Source organism: Geotrypetes seraphini, chromosome 10 (genome assembly GCF_902459505.1).
Source record: "Geotrypetes seraphini chromosome 10, aGeoSer1.1, whole genome shotgun sequence".
Lineage (NCBI taxonomy): Eukaryota > Metazoa > Chordata > Amphibia > Gymnophiona > Dermophiidae > Geotrypetes > Geotrypetes seraphini.
This window is the reverse complement of record NC_047093.1, coordinates 127,493,437-127,506,351: the sequence shown is the minus strand read 5'-3', so window position 1 is coordinate 127,506,351 and position 12,915 is coordinate 127,493,437. Positions and strand designations below refer to the sequence as shown.

At 41.2% G+C, this 12,915-nt stretch overlaps 2 protein-coding genes across 4 annotated transcripts in view; one reads left to right on the top strand and one right to left on the bottom strand.

Moving 5' to 3' along the window:
* The window catches only part of LOC117368047 (dimethylaniline monooxygenase [N-oxide-forming] 2-like), a 57,931-nt gene extending 47,962 nt beyond the window's left edge, over nucleotides 1-9,969 (bottom strand). The window contains exon 1 of one of the 2 annotated variants that reach the window (XM_033961304.1): nucleotides 9,849-9,969. The gene's annotated coding sequence lies outside the window, so the exon portion shown is untranslated. The remainder of the gene's footprint in view (nucleotides 1-9,848) is intronic. The other variant, XM_033961306.1, reaches the window with a different exon arrangement.
* The window catches only part of LOC117368048 (dimethylaniline monooxygenase [N-oxide-forming] 2-like), a 29,862-nt gene that overhangs the window by 9,623 nt on the left and 7,324 nt on the right, over nucleotides 1-12,915 (top strand). Inside the window, exons 5-6 of one of the 2 annotated variants that reach the window (XM_033961309.1) lie at nucleotides 7,454-7,653; nucleotides 10,587-10,939. In XM_033961309.1, coding sequence (XP_033817200.1) covers nucleotides 7,454-7,653; nucleotides 10,587-10,939 — 553 coding nt within the window. The remainder of the gene's footprint in view (nucleotides 1-7,453; nucleotides 7,654-10,586; nucleotides 10,940-12,915) is intronic. The other variant, XM_033961310.1, reaches the window with a different exon arrangement.

Below are 12,915 nucleotides of genomic sequence, written 5' to 3'. Positions count from 1 at the left end.
ACAAAGTTAAACAAAAAATGCACATAAAACAAAAAAACTCCAAAATAAAAAAAAAACAAAAAAAGCCAAGTACTTAGCTGGGATAAAAAATAGCAGCAATAGTAGTTCATCCAGTCCAGTCCTGAAACTGTCTCGGCTCCAATTACACACACTCCAGTCTCACAACGGCTGGCTTCATACAGCAAGCACACTTGGAGCTATCTGTGTTTCAACACAGTCCCACACAGAGTTCCAACTTTAGTCCAGCTTCATGTGTTGCAATACATTGATCCTAGAGGCAAACGCTTCTTCGGTCACTCCCTATGGAGGCCCAAACACACTATTCCCACTCTTCCCAGGACGTACTCCCAGCCAGTGGAAAACAAAAAAGTAAACCCTCCTTCTACAAGAATCTTGTTTCACATTCAAACTGCTTCATCAGGAAAAAGGGCTTCAAAAGCACACAGCACGTTCTTTCCTTAACCACAGCACGTGGGAAGGGGGTTGGGGGGGCGCTAGTGAGCCTGATAAAGAATGGCTGCATAGTGGCTAAGCTCCACCAACTGATCACTTTAACGAATCGATCCATGCTGCCCTACCTGTTTCTGCTGGACTATACACGGTTTAACGGAGGCACTACGCTATGGCCTCATGCAAAACAGGAAAGAGAAAGAGTACTGAGCCGATCTCGCCTCAGAAAGCACCGGCGAACAAAGTCGAGGCTGAGACCGAGGCCTTACACGCAGTCATGGAAGAGCTCTGCTCCATGCTTGACTTGCTCCAGACCACTCTCAAACACGGAGGATCTTAAGACTGACCTCATCTCCCTGTTGACTGAGATGACCGTCTTTCGATCACGAGTTGATATAGCAGAACAGCATGTTGAAACGAACGGCATGAATATCAAAATGCTGCAACACCAAATAAAAAAGATGGTGATCTTGGATCAAGAACTCAGACGTACAGAACAGATCGAGGCGCAATAATTTTTGGGCACTTGGGATTCCTGAAGGACGAGAGGGTTGTGATATAATATCCTTTTTGCAATCTTCGCTCCTGAAAATACTCAACCTGGACTTCAAGCATGATCTGGAAATTGATCGGGCCCACCGGATGCCGTCGCACAAAGCTGACCCCAGTGCACGCTACCCTCATCCCATAGTGGTGAGGCTTCTTCATTATATCCAAGTAATGGATATCATGAAGCAGGCCAAACTTGAACACTCTTTGAAATCTGATGGTTCCACACTGCTCATTGTGCCCAATCTTGCTAAACAGACTGCTAAGCGACTGAAAACACTTAAAATACCGTCGCCGACTCAAAGTTATCGGAGCAAAGTTTGGCCTCTTCTATCCTGCCACCATGCCACTTACAACAACGTTACAAAGAATTTTGTGAGCCCTTCTGACCTTGCAGATTACCTTGAGCGTAAGGCACCAAGTGCCATTGATGAGATTTAATGGTATAGCACATTGAAGATCTCTAGATTCCTGTATTTAATCTGTTTCAGATGCCATTACAGTCAACATGGGCTTTCCCACCTGGGCCCTGCCTGCCGTCCTTTTTTTGCACACATCTTTCTCCTCTGGTATTACGCCTGGATGATTCTGCATTTACCTATTAAAATACCCTGTTTTCTATGTTCTGCTGTGCTTTTCCAAGGTTATGCTCCATATTTGCTTGTTGCTTTATCTTTATGCAGATATGACTGCTGTTAATTGGATCAAGATCCTATATTTGTTATATTGTTCTGGGTTATGTTCTTTACTATGTATGGTGCTGTTCTACATGTGTTTCCTACATAATAACTCTAATTGCAGCTATTATTTACTATCTGTCTGCTGGGTCACCTGCTTGCTGCTCTTGTGGTCTTGCTAACCCATTTTGTTTTCAAGTATGTAGAGATCTGGAATGAACTTTTTTGACTCCATTAGGCTTTTAGGCCAGCTGCAATTATTTCGTAAATTCCTGAAAACTTTGTTTTCGCAATTTTTAAATGGTTTAACTACAACCTCAACAAAATGATGATATTATAGTTATTTTTCTTATGCACTTTAGTTTTTAATTATTTCTTCCTTCTCCTATGTTTTCTGCTATGTACTCTAGTCTTAATTATATGTGAACTGAGTCGAGCTCCACTAAGAGATGACCCGGTATATAAACCAAAGATTAATTACATTTTATCTGCTCTTTTGTACCTATGTCTGACTCTGCTCTTTTTCCCTCTACTGCAGATGTAACTAATGTTTCTACAATCCCATCAGGATGTTTAATGCTTGGCTTCTTTATTACCTCCCTCAGCTGCAAATGGCTTTCTGTGCCATTTTTTGGTCTCTACTCTCTGGTATGTTTTATCATTGGAGCTGGTTTTATCCTTTATTACTGGACCAAATGCCTCTTGCTTGCTCTTTGCATTAGTATTTCATTATATCTTATTATGTCATTCAATGTCTGTTCCTTTAATGTAAAAGGTTTGACTAATCCACTGAAGAAGCAAAAAAAATCGGGGATTATGTTAATAGATTGCAACCGGATATTTTGTTTTTGCAGGAATCCCATCTGTCTGCTTCAGACTCGGCGAAACTCTCCTTCCCCTGGGCTTTGCCTGCCATTGATAAACATAATGGTGTCCTCACATTTATCAGGAAAAGTCAGGATATTGAACTTCTTACCCACAGCACTGACACTCAGGGTCGACGGCTTAATGATAAAATACTCACTTGCCTTAACGTGTACGGCCCTAACCTTGATGACCCTTTGATGAGCTGTCTGACCAACTGGCCTCTTCTTTAGAACACTTTCTCATAGTGGGAGGCGATTTCAACCTGATTTTAGATCCTCTTAAGGACCAGAAGTCTCATGCAGTATATAAAAAATCCAGGGCCTGGCACAAACTCCAAGACATGATACTTCAATTCCACCTTATTGACCCATGGCGACTGCAACACCCCCATTCTAATGAGTTCTCTTTCTTTTCAGCACCTCATGCCACATATTCCCGTATTGATTTTTTTCCTCCTGAGCGCTTCTTTGTCAACTTTTCTCTCTACTTCATCGAATAAAGAAATAGCTCTCTCTGACCATGGAGCAGTGACCCTCCAACTCTGTGGATTGACTAGCGCAGTCCCCCAATGGCGTTGGAGATTTAACAACTCGTTGCTTGACGAGCCTGATTTTGTTACCCATATTGATTCAGCTATTGATGAATTATTTTTGACCAACAAGCCTGCAGATACAGACTGGGCAATATTATGGGACACTCTTAAAGCTTTTATAAGAGGGAAGATTATTTCCTTTGCTGCATACTTGAAAAAAAAAAGGAGAATACCTGTTTTGCAAGAAATGGAATCTAACATCAAACAAACTGAAAAGGAACACATCCAAGTCGCCGCACCTCAAGAAGGACATGGCGGTACTTGAGAGAGTCCAAAGGAGAGCAACGAAACTGGTAAGAGGGCTGGAACACTGCCCATACGCCGAGAGGTTGGATAGGCTGGGGCTCTTCTCTCTGGAAAAAAGGAGGCTCAGGGGAGATATGATAGAGACCTTCAAGATCATGAGGGGCATAGAGAGGGTGGATAGGGACAGATTCTTCAGACTGAAGGGGACAGCAAATACGAGGGGGCATTCGGAGAAACTGAGGGGAGATAGGTTCAAAACAAACGCAAGGAAGTTTTTTTTCACCCAAAGGGTCGTGGACACTTGGAATGCGCTACCGGAGGAAGTGATCAGGCAGAGTACGGTACAGGGATTCAAACAGGGATTGGACGGATTCCTGAAGGATAAAGGGATCATGGGATACTGAGGGAGGAGCTGGGATGTAACACAAGTATAGAAAGCTAATCAGGTAATGAGTAGAAACCAAACCAGGTCGTGCAGGTGCAAGACCGGAGGGTTAGGACTTCGATAGGAAGACAGGACTTAAATGAGAAACCAAGGTGGCAAGGGAGCCCCTTCTGATGATACAGACAGGTCGTGACCTGTTTGGGCCGCCGCGGGAGCGGACTGCTGGGCAGGATGGACCTGTGGTCTGACCCGGCGGAGGCACTGCTTATGTTCTTATGTTCAATCTCCTAGTGATTTTTCTCTCCTCACTAAACTTTGCTCTCTTCGGCTGCAACAGGGTCTACTTATGAGTCAATTAGCCAACATAAGAACTTCCAACCGCTCTCATTGATCAACACAGATGCCAAGATATTTGCAAAACTTGTTGCAACTAGACTACAGGCTATCTTGGATTCCATCATTGTCCCAGACCAGACGGGTTTCATGGCGGGTAGACTGTCCACAGACAACACCAGACTTTTTGCAAATATAATACATGGATCCCAGTCATCACAGCGACCTCTGCTGGCAATAAGTCTAGATGCGGAAAAGGCGTTTGACCGCATTGAATGGGCCTATATATTTAAAATTTTTACAATGGTATGGATTTCATCTCACTAATTTGCATACTATATTCCAATCCTTCCACTAATTTATTTATCAATGACATCTATTCATCCTCTTTCTGACCATCACGAGGTACACGACAGGGGTGCCCCTTATCCCCCCTTTTGTTTAACCTTGCTTTGGAGCCCCTCTTGATTGCTCTTCATATCAACAAAGATATCACTGGTTATCAATTGGGTTTGCTTGAATTTAAAATATCTGCTTATGCGGATGATGTCTTGATATACGCATTTCTATCCTCCCTTCCTCACATACTGGACATGATTCATAGATACTCTGTGGTATCCGGATACAAACTCAACCTCTCCAAGTCTGAGATCATGCCCTTAAATTGTCCAGAGGTGTGTGCAGATGTTAAACTTGGTTTCCACTGGTCACAAGATAAGATCAAATATCTGGGTATTTTTTTTCAGCCCATCACTTGAGGAAACCTTGGACCTCAATTCTGAATATATTTTTCACATGGTTAAATTATTTTTAACACTTTGGACACCACTTAAGCTGTCGTGATGGGGCCACCTTGATACCATAAAAATGATGGTGGTACCAGTTATCACATACGTCCTCAGCATGCTATCATGTTTGTTTCAGAAAACCTTCTATAAGAAAATTGAATCTCTCCTTACTGACTTTTTATGGAATCATAAAACACCATGCCTTAGTTTACAGAAACTCAAATGCACAAAACAGGACAGTGGTGTTTCCTTTCCAAGTATCTATGAATACCATGTCTCGTTCTTATTACGGCAGGATGCCAAATGGAATTATGTTTTGGAATCCTCATTTACCACCTTGGCTTCTCCTAAACTTCAGCCACTAGTTCATGACAACTGAAATATGTCCACGCCATGAGTAGCTCTATCTCATTAACATCGAACCCCATTTTGCTATCTACAATATCTGTGATACGTGAAGTTAAATCTTTTTCAGATATTAAGTGGGGATCCTCTTCGCTTGCTTCTCTTTGGAACAACCCCAATATTCGGATACAAAACAATCTGGTATCATGAAAATTATGGCAGGACCATGTCATATGGAATGTGGGTCATTTATTTGATGGTCATCAGTGGTTCACTTTTGCCACTATCTGCAGGAATTTTAATTTACCTCCATCGCAATTTTTTCAGTGGCTCCAGCTCACTCATTCTATCAAAAAGGACCTCCTCCCCTCATCTTTGTGTACCGGTTATCCTTCCTATTTGTCATATTGCGATAAGATCTCATTTAAACGGCAAGAAGCATCTCGTTATCCTTCCTATTTGTCATATTGCGATAAGATCTCATTTAAACGGCAAGAAGCATCTCGTTGGTATAAGTTGCTTCAACTACATAAATTCAAAACTGATACTTGCTTACGAGAGTTCTGGTATACTGATGTGAACCTGAATTTTGATGATGATTGCTGGAAATCTATTTGGTCTTAACACTAGTAAAGTCCTCCATTCCTCATCGTTGACTCCGACTGCTTTCTTCACATTACATAAAGCAGTTTGGACTCCTCACCGCATCACTAAACTTGGACCCCCTCATCAGAATATATGTTGGTCCTGTAATACTATGCCCAGCACTCTCCAACACATGTTGTTTGACTGTCCCTTGCTCAGGAAATTCTGGAACCAAATCTGGTCAACCATTGAAGACATCTTAACTATTACACAAACTTTATCTTATGCTGTAGTCATTTTTGGTGCTGAAGCAATCACTCACCCCCTTTCTAAACTGGCATCACTATTACTGAAAGGTCTCTTGGCTATGGCACTAAAGGTGATCCTTTCAAATTGGAAGGACTTGTCTTCTGCTACTTATCCTGCATGGTGGCCCTATGTTTCCATTATTATAAAATATGAGAAGATATATGCCGAAAAGACTGGCTCTTTAAGAAAATTTCATGAGATTTGGGACACTATGATAAGATTACTGCTCTTCACATTCCTGCTAATAACTGATAGAATGGACTTATGTTGACATATTGACTCTGCCTTTTTACATTTGTGGTTTCAGGTATTTTATTTTATTGCTCCATTGTCTGCTGTGTATCTTACTTTTGTTCTTTCTTATAGCCAGCCTGATATATACTGTTTTGTTTCCTTTTATTTTATAATTGCTGATGGTTACGTAGTAACATAGTAGATGATGGCAGATGAAGACCTGAATGGTCCTTCCAGTCTGCCCAACCTGATTCAATTTAAAATTTTTAATTTTTTTCTTAGCTATTTCTGGGCAAGAATCCAAAGCTCTACCTGGTACTGTGCTTGGGTTCCAACTGCTGAAATCTCTGTCAAAACCTACTCCAGCCCATCTACACCCTCTCAGCCACTGAAGCTCACCCCAGCCCATCCCCCACCAAACGGCCATACACAGACACAGACCGTGCAAGTCTGCCCAGTTCTGGCCTTAGTTCAATATTTAATATTTTCTGATTCTAGATCATCTGTGTTCATCCCACGCTTCTTTGAACTCAGTCACCGTTTTCCTCTCCACCACCTCTCTCGGGAGTGCATTGGTTGTTGTACTTTCTTTGATTTATGTTATCTGCTTGATGGTTGACGGACACTGGTACCTTGCCTAGTTTACCTACTCTGCTGTTGCCTTTGTTTTATATGCTTATTGTACTGGTCTTCTGTTTTGTTCTATATAACAATAAAAATATTGAATACAAAAAAGACTTGGGGAGGGAGGTTGAGGACCAAAGAGGGGGGATGCCAGGCCATGGTGGGGGTAGGGAAGTAGTGGGGGGAAAGAGCGAGAACAGGAGGCAGAAGGGGGAGATGTTGAAGGGCTAGAAAGAAGGGAGGGAGGGAGAGATGTTGATGGGGTTGTGGTAATGGAAGAGGGGGAAGATATCAGATTAGGGGAGAGATGGATTCGGGTGGGAGGGAGAGGGTGTGGCTGCTGTAAGAGAGTAGCTTTAGTGATCCTACCCCTAAGGTTGCTGGTATAAGTACCAGTACCTTTTTTTCTTACAAAAAAGCACTGGTAAAAGATGACAGTGTAATGTTTAAATCTTGAATTTTCTTTTAGGTGTTTGTCAGCACAAGGAGAGGAGTGTTGGTACTAAGTCGTATTTTTGGCCTTGGCTACCCTTGGGATGCGATATATATAACTCGCATAAAGAGATGGTTGAGAAATTTGCTTCCTTTCTCCCTCGAGATGTGGATGTTCGAGAAGTCCGTCAATAAATGGTTTGATCATGCAGCCTTTGGCTTGGAAATTCAGAAAAGGTAAATTTGCACAGAACATTTTATATAGTAATGTAATGTAATTTATTTCTTATATATCGCTAATCCGTTAAGTTCTAAGCGGTTTACAGAAAATATACATTAGGGTGCATTAAAATTATAAGTAAGATAGGTACTTAGAAATTCCCTTACATTCCCGAAGGCTCACAATCTAACTAAATCTGGAAAAATATAGCACCTTGCCTTAACTGATTTGTTTACTTCTCACGGGCAATGTTGTTCAGGATATCAAAATACCACAGGAAGGCAAATTGCAGTGATGAATTAATATGGGTGGGGGGGATAATCGATTCATTTTTCTTATGATCATTAGCAATTTTTAAGTATCCCTGTGTTTCTCAAATATACTTGTTTTAAGGCAGCTGTTTGTGCAAGATTGTACCAAAAACCATGAAGAGACATGATTTTAGGTGGGTAAAAACCCAGTTTGAATATTTGGGCCTCTTCAGGGTAAGAAGAAGCATGACCACATTCACAACGTGTGTACATTGAGCAGTGTGACAAGGGTGGGGGCAGGTCACGGAAGCAAAAAGACGCGTTTTCTTTCCAGCATACATTTTTATAGGGACTGTTCTTTGCAGACAGCACAAGGACATTGCTAGCAGACAATGGCATATATCATAGGACATTAGAGGAAATGCGGAGGCATGAGCCACAGATGTTGTAGTCAATGTGGTTGGGTCCAGATCTTGTAATAGCGTTGCCTAAATAGATACGGGAACAGAGCTGGTATCGGAGTTTGTGGCAGGAACTGGTGCTTGAGCTGGCATTATCATTGAATGGTTTGTGATTGATCTGACCTACCGCCTGAACTCACTTCATGCATTTGACCAAGCTCATAACTCAATAAATTGGTTAGTCTATAACAGGGGTGCCCAACCTTTTGGCTTCCCTGGGCCACATTGGGCGAAAAAAAATTTTCTGGGGCCGCACAAATGCTGCAGCAAGACAGAGGAGGGAGCCGGCAAGACAGTAAACACCCAGGGGCAGCAGAGGAAAATACTGCATCGCCCTCGACCGGGGCCGCACAAAATACTTCACGGGGCCGCATGCGGCCCTCGGGCCATAGGTTGGACACCCCTGGTCTATAACATCCAAACAATAGTTAGTGTATGGCGCAGTGGTTAGAGCTACAGTCTCAGCACCCTGAGGTTGTAGGTTCAAATCCCTCACTGCTCCTTGTGACCCTGGGCAAGTCACTTAATCCCCAAAATTATATACAGGAATGAGAAAACAATCAAATTCCAATACTTTTCTCAAATTTGTTTAAGAGCACTTAAAGTTGGCACAAACTCATTGAATAGCATCTTTCTGCATTGGGTACTTTGAATCACATTAATTATCTCCTAAGGTTATTTAATGTAATAATTGTATAGTTAGTGCGTTCCATGCCATATTTATGATTTACCAATTGTATTGCATTATCAAAGTTTGAAAATCAATAAAGATTTAAACAAACCAAAAAAAAAGAAACGCTCTTCAACCATCAACAACATTCACAGTTGAAGAGCTTCTTTGTATTAGCTTATTGCGAACTTTCCTGAAAGTCCATAAGGTTTGTCTGATTGATGGACTGAATAGATTGGACCCTTGAGGCAGGAATTTTGTGCCGAAACACAGCCCATGTCGGGTCTTCTAATAAAGTGAATTTGTTTATCCTAATCTGTGAAGCCCTTGCTGTTGTTTTCTGCCCAAAAATTGTGATAGTACATGATGTAATGATCATATTAGAAGAATCTTTGCAGGTTGTAATGGCTTTTCTGAGATCAACATACGCCATGGGCTTTTGAGAGCCTATAGGTCCCTTCTTAAAATGAAGTTTGTGATATAATCCAGCAGTGAGAGAAGGAGTGCAAGGCAGAGAAGAAAAATACTGAACCTCTAACCATATCCCATTGAACGTAAATCCACAGTAATAGTTAAGGGTTAAATTCTGGGGAAAAGGTCCGGAACACAGTTGCATCTCTCACTTTTTTTTTTTTTTTCTTAGGCTCCAGAGCAGGAAGGGTAATATATTCCAACCTCTCGCTTCTAAGTAGCCTGCAAGGAAGAGGAAGGGAGGGGGTAAGCCTGGATCAGAGCTCCTGCCCTTGGCCCACCCTTTTTGCCAACTCCACAAGTCCACTTCCTTTTGTCTACAAATTAAACCCTCATTATAGTAATAATCATTGCTTTACCTAATGATGTAATTTCATGCCACTAAAAGAGAAGACCCTTGTTTCCAAGGAAGCAAAAGACATTGAATTCCAACTATGCTGCACTTCATATGTTTAGAAATCATGAAGTCTCCAACAATTCCTGAGTTGTATCCAACATGCTTTCTTTTGGTTCTATACTTCTGTCTCCTTTTCAAGTTTATTAAAATTTTGATAACCGTAATTGCCTATCGCGATTTCTAGGCGATGTACACTAAAAAAAAAAAAAAGGGGGGTTACTTGTAATCAACAAGAAAACATAACAGTAATTGTCAAGACATTAACAGACATAACTCTAAACCAAGTGGGATGATATAGAACTACAATATTTCCAGAAAAGCAGACATATAAGGTAATATAATACAATAGGAAGGGGCGGAAAGTTTCAGCTGTTAATCAAGAATAAATAAGAGCTGGAAAACTGGAGAGGCTGAAAAGCCTAGGACTCGAAAGCTTCTTTAAAAACAAAACTTTTTAATGCTAATTTGAATTTGTCTAGGTTTCTTTCCACCCTTAGGTGGATGGGTAAAGAATTCCACATAAGAGGAGCTGTTACTGAAAAAATGGTTGTGCGATGGGTGTAGATGACCTTTAGGGAAGGTACGAATAGTAGGTTTTGTCCAATGGATCTAAGTGATCTAAAGTCTAAAATTTCTGCTTCAACAGTGTCGGGGTCTACTTTCCTCTGTATTGGAAGTCTTCCTTTTCTTTTTTGTCTAGTCTTGAATGGAAAGAGCCAATTGCAAACGAAGAGCTCCCCAGCCGCATAGCTTGTGGCACCATGATGATAAAAACAAGCGTAAAGGAATTCACTGAAACATCAGTCATATTCAACGATGGGACCATAGAGAACATTGATGTCGTCATTTTTGCTACAGGCTACAGTATCTCTTTTCCATTTTGTGATGAATCCATCATTAAAGTTAACAACAACCAAATTTGTCTCTACAAAAACGTATTTCCTCCTCAACTGGAGAAGCCAACACTGGCTTTTATTGGCTTTGTTATGCCTTTAGGCTCTCTCATACCCAATTCCGAGCTTCAGGCTCGCTGGGCAACAAGGGTTTTCAAAGGTAAGTGAATGGTAAGACAGGGAAATTCAAATAAATGACATGATGCTATACATTAGGAAATGGAAATAAAAAAATATTTGTTTCATTCTATAACTGGAACAGTTTTAAAAGTATCCGCAATGCTACAAGGACCAGGAGTGTTTTTAATCTTTAGATTTTGCACCAGTTTTCAAAGTACCTTTTTTCTGCACATAGAAACATAAAAAGTTCTCTGGTCACTCAATCAAAAAATTCAATCAGGTTCGTTTGGCACGATTTACCTTTAATAAAACCATGTTGCCTCGGATCCTGTAACCCATTAGATTCTAGGAAGTTCACTATTCTTTCTTTCAGCAAAACGTCCATTATTTTTCCAACAACCGAAGTGAGGCTTACCGGCCTATAGTTTCCTGCTTCATCTCTGTGACCACTTTTGTGAATAGGGACCACATCCGCTCTCCTCCAATCCCCAAGAACCACTCCCATCTCCAGAGATTTGTTGAATAAGTCTTTAATAGGACCCGCCAGAACCTCTCTGAGCTCCCTCAGTAACCTGGGATGGATCCCGTCCGGTCCCATCGCTTTGCCCGCCTTCAGTTTTTCAAGTTGTTCATAAACACTTTCCTCCGTGAACAGCACAGAATCTACTCCATTTTCTTGTGTTACTTTGCCAGACAATCTCGGTCCTTCTCCAGGGTTTTCTTCTGTGAACACAGAACAGAAGTGTTTGTTTAGCACATTTGCTTTCTCCTCATCACTCTCCACATATTTGTTCCCAGCATCTTTTAGCCTAGCAATTCCATTTTTCATCTTCCTCCTTTCACTAATATTTCTGAAAAAAATTTTTGTCTCCCTTTTTTACATTTTTAGCCATTTGTTCTTCCGCCTGTGCTTTTGCCAGACGTATCTCTCTCTTAGCTTCTTTCATTTTCACCCAGTAGTCCTTTCTGCACTCCTCTTCTTGGGTTTTTTATATTTCAGGAACGCGAACTCTTTTGCCTTTATTTTCTCTGCCACTAGTTTAGAGAACCATATCGGTATCCTTTTTCTCTTGTTTTTATTTATTTTCATCACATAAAGGTCTGTAGCCATTTTTATCACTCCTTTCAGCTTAGACCAATGTTTTTGTTTTTCCACTTCTCTTATGTCCTCCCAGCCTAACAGCTCTTTCTTCAGGTACTCTCCCATTTTATTAAAGTCCGTACGTTTGAAATCTAGGACTTTAAGTATCATGTGGCCTCTCTTCACTTTAGCTGTTATATCAAACCAAACCGTATGATGATCGCTACTTCCCAGGTGAGCACCCACTCGAATATTAGAGATACTCTCTCCGTTTGTGAGGTCCAGATCCAATATCGCTTTTTCCCTCATGGGTTCTGTCACCATTTGTCTGAGCAGAGCCTCTTGAAAGGCATCCCCAATCTCCCTACTTCTTTCTAATTCCACAGATGGAACATTCCAGTCTGCATCCGGCGGGTTGAAATCTCCCAACAGCAGCACCTTCTCTTTCCTTCCAAACTTTTGGATATCCACAATCAGATCATATCAATTTGCTGCGATTGAGTCGGAGGTCTTTTCAGAGCGATTCATATTGCTTCTTCCTCTCCCCAGGTCCCTTGCATTTCGGTCGCTTGGATATCGATCTTTACATAGAGAGCTACTCCTCCACCTTTTTGACCATCTCCGTCCTTCCTAAAAAGATTATATCCCGGTATGTTTGCATCGCATCCATGGGATTCACTGAACCATGTCTCTGTGATAGCGACAATATCCAGATCTGCATTTTCACGAGCAGCAGTTGTCATATAGATTTTGAAAGAGATTATGTGTTTTATGTATTGAGGACATTGATGATAAGGTAACTATAGCTGATATTATCCAGTTTTCTTTACATGATTGTCATTCAGATTCCTGAAGCAGGCCTTTGGCCGAAACACGTTTGCTTGGGTCTCAATTATTAAAATAAAGAGATTGAGCACCTTAGGTCACCTTCACTG